At 34.2% G+C, this 4,929-nt stretch overlaps 1 protein-coding gene across 1 annotated transcript; it reads right to left on the bottom strand.

Annotated features, from left to right (window-relative positions):
• Positions 1-651: 651 nt before the first annotated feature.
• LOC143582848 (uncharacterized) lies at positions 652-4,443 on the bottom strand. The gene is made up of 13 exons (XM_077065326.1): positions 4,199-4,443; positions 3,961-4,135; positions 3,596-3,679; positions 3,273-3,514; positions 2,974-3,190; positions 2,822-2,901; positions 2,644-2,728; positions 2,414-2,545; positions 2,235-2,348; positions 2,084-2,131; positions 1,896-1,980; positions 1,107-1,163; positions 652-850 (listed from the first exon to the last, which is right to left on the bottom strand). The coding sequence occupies exons 1-13, from the start codon at positions 4,417-4,419 to the stop codon at positions 822-824; spliced, it is 1,569 nt and encodes a 522-aa protein (XP_076921441.1). The 5' UTR covers positions 4,420-4,443; the 3' UTR covers positions 652-821.
• Between the last annotated feature and the right edge of the window lie 486 nt (positions 4,444-4,929).

Below are 4,929 nucleotides of genomic sequence, written 5' to 3'. Positions count from 1 at the left end.
TTCATTTCATCACGGTTACGTTATTCACAGTCAGGTTCTATTATTTATTCACATAAGTTAGCCGTTCTTAAGAAACAATGGTAAGTGATAATGTGACCGAATATTAAAAGAACACAAAGATAATATTAGAATGAATTATCTTAGGCCCTATTGTCGGTTTATACAATGAAATAAGAATGCTTCATCGCAACCTCGTCAGCCTACTTCCTCTCCAATATGGGATACTTACAACTCCCCTTCTGTTCGTGCAAGCTGTGTCCTTTCCCTTTTGGTGTGAGTGGGCAAAGTCTCCTACTGAGACATTATGCATCACGTGTTCTATGAATAACACACAAAATCAATCATCACATCTACGTAAGAGTTTTCGTTTTGACTTTAATCCGATCAACCATAAACTTTATCTTACAAGACAGCTCAGAAGAAACTCAAAACCCAGGGCACAAAGCCAAGTTGGTGCCCATCACATTAACATATCGATGTGAATTTAACACACAACAATTAAATAATATACTTAAATTATGTACAAAATTACATTTATTTTGGAAAGAAAAAGGTAAGATGTGCAATTTAAACCAACGGAAATTTACAGTTGACTAGTGATTTAACTGTGGTCAATCAAGTTACAATACTTGGCTCTTTACACGCTTCATTAGGCTCAAGAAAAACAAGAAAAATGATCTTCCAATATTTGCAAATAAAAAGTCAACGGCCTCTAGATTTAATTTTGATACCAATCAAAAGAAAAATTAACCTCACAAACATTATGTAATAGAGCAGCTAGAATAGTTTTGACTCTGCAAAAAACAATTCCAAAAGTGCCCTTATGATGATTCGGTGCCCGGTTCTTCCTCTGTAAATGAAGTATAACTAACAATATTAGCAATAATGATATTGACCTCACCAAATAAATAGTTCATTTTAGCAAGAATGTTTCATTTTGGTTCTATTTAGTTACCAAGCTGCTTTATCCATTCCGGTCATGCCCGGACAATGATTGTGCCACATTGACCGGTCTGATTTGGTTAAGCCAGTTTTGGGGTTCGTAGGTTAGAATTATATACTCCAATATATTAAGAAAAAAATAAAGAATGGAAACAGTAGTCTACCAAACAGTGACTTGATTGTTGGTCTCTTTGGTTTGGTTTTCTTCTTTTTCAGTTCAGCTGCAACCATGAACAAACAAATACAGGATTAGTCACCAGGATTTGATTTGGCAACAAAAAGCGATTAAATAAAGGATTGCCATAAACTTAGAAAGTTGATCAAATAGCAATATTACTTGGAAATATATTAGGTTACAGTTTAAAGCCTAAATTTCCTAATTGCCATTTTCATCATTTCAAACCATTGCTGGTATGGGTCATTAAAGGGTGCTTCAGAAATTTAATGATACACTATAACACTTAAAAAAACTGTTTTAATATCATATACTTCATCCGTCTCTTGAAAATTTCAACAATTTCATTTTTTGAACATCTTATACTTCCCTTTGTCAATCTTTCAGTTAAAATCATCAATTTGCATAATTTTTTTCAAAGAAAATGTAACTTTTTACAAACGATTTGTGTAAATATGATTAAAAAATTATACTACAATAATTACCTAATTTTTTGAACAAAGTGATTTTAGATGGCTTTATGCATCAGATACACTTCAGGCAAAAACCTTTCCTTTTTAAGCAAAAGCATTTTTACTTAGCAGTTTGATCCGAATAGAAACATTCAGAAGTAAAATAGATTGAAAGTGCAACCTTTAGCGGCATTGAATACTGGAATAATAATAATAATAATAATAATGGCATGTAATACATGATAGTTATAATACAAGAGTGTGTGTGTGTGTGTGTGTGCGTGTGCATGAGAGAGAGAGAGAGAGAGAGAGAGAGAGAGGTATACTCATTCCAGGGACTTGATAATCATTAACAATCTCAAAGTTCTTGTATGTGTAGCCAACAAAGTTAATATCCTTGGACGAAAGCATCTACAAATTAACACCACAAATTAGCATAAACAAAAGACAGTAAATCATTTGAAGGTAAAACCAACCGAGATAATATTTGTAGAGTTTAGAACAGAAAATTTACCCTTCTCCATGGTCCGGATCTTGATGAACTCTTGGTTTGGTGTTCTGACTGAAATATTAAAAAAAAAATGACCATAAAAGACATAGTACAATAAGCTAAATATCGTGCCTGCAAACAAATTAGATGGAAAGAAACAATAAAACAAACATACCTCTTCAAATTTTTCAAAATTTTGAGTATCCAATTCATCATTTACTTCTGGAATAAATGCAGCTTCCATTTGATATATTCTTTCCCAATCAATACCGTTAAACCAAGGATGAGCCTAATACATAATAAAAAGATCAAGGTTGTGTTACTTGAAATTTAATAACTTAGTATAAGAAGCACCTTCATTTCATCTGCGCCTTTTGAACCGAGCCTTTGGTTGACATTACAGAGCAGTTTGCTGATAAGATCTTTTGCTTCTTGAGAAAGTTGTGCTTCTTGTGGAAACTTCAAATGTGATTTCCAATGTACTATCTACCAAATGTAACAAAACCATATGATTACATGTGTGTGTTTGTCAGAGAACATGATTTAACTTCATGAAATTAATGTAATTAAAATGAGTGACTGACCTTCCTACAAGTTGACATCGGGTCATCAGAGTAGAAAGGTGGATATCCAACAAGCATTTCATACATGATAGCACCAAGTGACCACCTGGTGAAGAATAAAAATCACATGATCATTTCAAATAATCCAATCGATTTACATGACAACTAGTGAATACATAATGGGATAATAACTACAAACCAGTCACATTCCAATGAATAACCCTTCTTTAATAGAACCTCTGGAGCAATATAATCAGGAGTACCAACTGTTGAATAAGCCTAAAAACCACCAATTATACATTTAAATAAAAAATCAGAAATAATATACTATATACCAATTATGATACTTACAAGTGTCCTCCTATTTTTCTGCCAATGCTGCAACTGTTCTTGTTGTGTGCGTTTTGGTGCAGCAGAATTCCCCTCGCCTGTTGAATTGGAGACATTATCCACTGTGGTGAAATCTTTCTCTTCCAGTGTGCTACAATCCAACGGTTTACATAACCCAAAATCTGATAATCGCAAATGCCCGTATTTATCAAGTAGCAAATTATCAGGCTTGATGTCCCTGTTGCAATCCAATATAGAAAAATAAGTCAGGTAAGTATTACACAATTAAACTTTAAGGAACTACATTAATTTTAGCATACCTATGCACATAATTATGTTTGTGGATAGATTCAATTGCTAAAACTGTTTCAGCAACATAAAATCTGGCTTCGTCATCAGTCAATGTATCTTTTCTCATAAGTAACGTCATCATATCTCCACCGGGTAGATATTCCATTATGAGATATAGATATTCGTTATCTTGGAATGAGCAATAAAGCTTAACAATGCAATTACTGTCCACCTCAGCAAGAAGATTTCTTTCGGCTTTCACATGCTCAACCTAAAATGTATTTTAAGTATGCTAACTTTTATTAAGATTAAACGAAGCAAAATTATCATTTCATGTTACAAGATCACATACTTGACCTCTACGTAACATTTCCGATTTCTTAAGCTTTTTCATGGCGTATACAGTGCCTGTTGTCTTCTCCCTGCAGATTCTGACCTATAACATACGATATCCGTTAAATTGTTTCAGTTTTATATACATAACTGATGACTTACACGGTAACACCACGTCAAGGTGACACATGGATTCTTTATTCATACTCATTCAATTGGACATATTGATCCAATCTTTTCATTTTGTTTCGCAATTTCATAATCCAAGTTTTCAGTTTTAAATTGACCTTGGATAAAAATCCCGAAAATTTCTATTTTCCTTAAGACATATATGCTATTTAACTCCAGTTATAAAACCGAAAAGATAAAAAGAGAAACCATTACCTCACCAAATGCTCCCTTTCCGATCATCGTGAGCAGCTCAAAATCATCAACTCCCATTTTATGCCTTTGAAGGCGCATGTATTCGGTCTCCTTCTTCTCTAAAAACCTAAGCAAGTTATTCTGATCTTCCTCCGACACATCACCATCAGCCAATTTCTTCTCAAGTAATATCCGCCTATTAGTAAAAATCCACAAATTACTATTTCACATTCACACAAACGTCAAAAAACGCTATTACCGTTCTCTCCTCTCCTGCAAATTCTTCATCTGTTCCTTGTAATGATTCTCAATATACTTCTTAGCCGCAGCAACCTTCTGCTTCGTTATATTCGACACCTCCTCGTCCGTCACAGGGCTACTCGAATCCTCACCGTCCGCCATCGACTCCCTCTTTTTGGTATTCGACCTCAACCGATCCCTAGGTTGAAACTTATGCAGCCAACTCCTTGCAGAATCCATCAATTTCCCTCAGCCTAAGGTATTCATGGCCAACCACATCTATTTCCCCTAGAAACCCTAACACAACTTCATTAACGGATTTCTGCAATAACAGATTATCAATCAAACAATAAGTTAACACAAATCATATGTCAAATTATCAATTATCATTACATAATAATATCTATAACTATTACATAGAAGAAACGGAATCAAACGGAAGAATTAGAAAATACTCGGTGCGTGAAGTCAAAGGCAAATTACATCGACGGATTGAGAAATGAAATTAGGTACGGTGTGTGTAAATGGAAATTAGTGGATGTAGCGAACGTATGGTATAGATACCTGCTAATTCGCCATTTACGTGGTTGGTTGAATTCGTTTAGAACTTTAGAATGATTATATTTGGTCGTTATTTATACCTCACGGTGGTCTTGTCTTGTCTTGGTCAATTGGTTCAATTTTTGTTTGTTTTTTCATCTGGTTTTGGCTTGCGTGGAACAAACCCATCAATGATGGATTTTTTTTATC

This window comes from Bidens hawaiensis, unplaced genomic scaffold (genome assembly GCF_021521415.1).
Source record: "Bidens hawaiensis isolate Kalapana, Puna unplaced genomic scaffold, B.hawaiensis_p1.1 tig00032031_1, whole genome shotgun sequence".
In the NCBI taxonomy this organism is placed as follows: domain Eukaryota; kingdom Viridiplantae; phylum Streptophyta; class Magnoliopsida; order Asterales; family Asteraceae; genus Bidens; species Bidens hawaiensis.
The sequence above is the reverse complement of the archived record's forward strand: the minus strand, read 5'-3'. Positions and strand labels throughout refer to the sequence as shown.

What these genes read in the sequence shown, in the direction of transcription:
- LOC143582848 (XM_077065326.1), bottom strand. Translation starts at nt 4,419, where the DNA reads ATGGATTCTGCAAGGAGTTGGCTGCATAAGTTTCAACCTAGGGATCGG. An exon ending in GATCCGGACCATGGAGAAGG is followed by an intron (nt 1,981 to 2,083) that starts GTAAATTTTCTG and finishes GTTAATTTGTAG; the next exon opens with ATGCTTTCGTCCAAGGATAT. An exon ending in TTATCAAGTCCCTGGAATGA is followed by an intron (nt 1,164 to 1,895) that starts GTATACCTCTCT and finishes TCATGGTTGCAG; the next exon opens with CTGAACTGAAAAAGAAGAAA.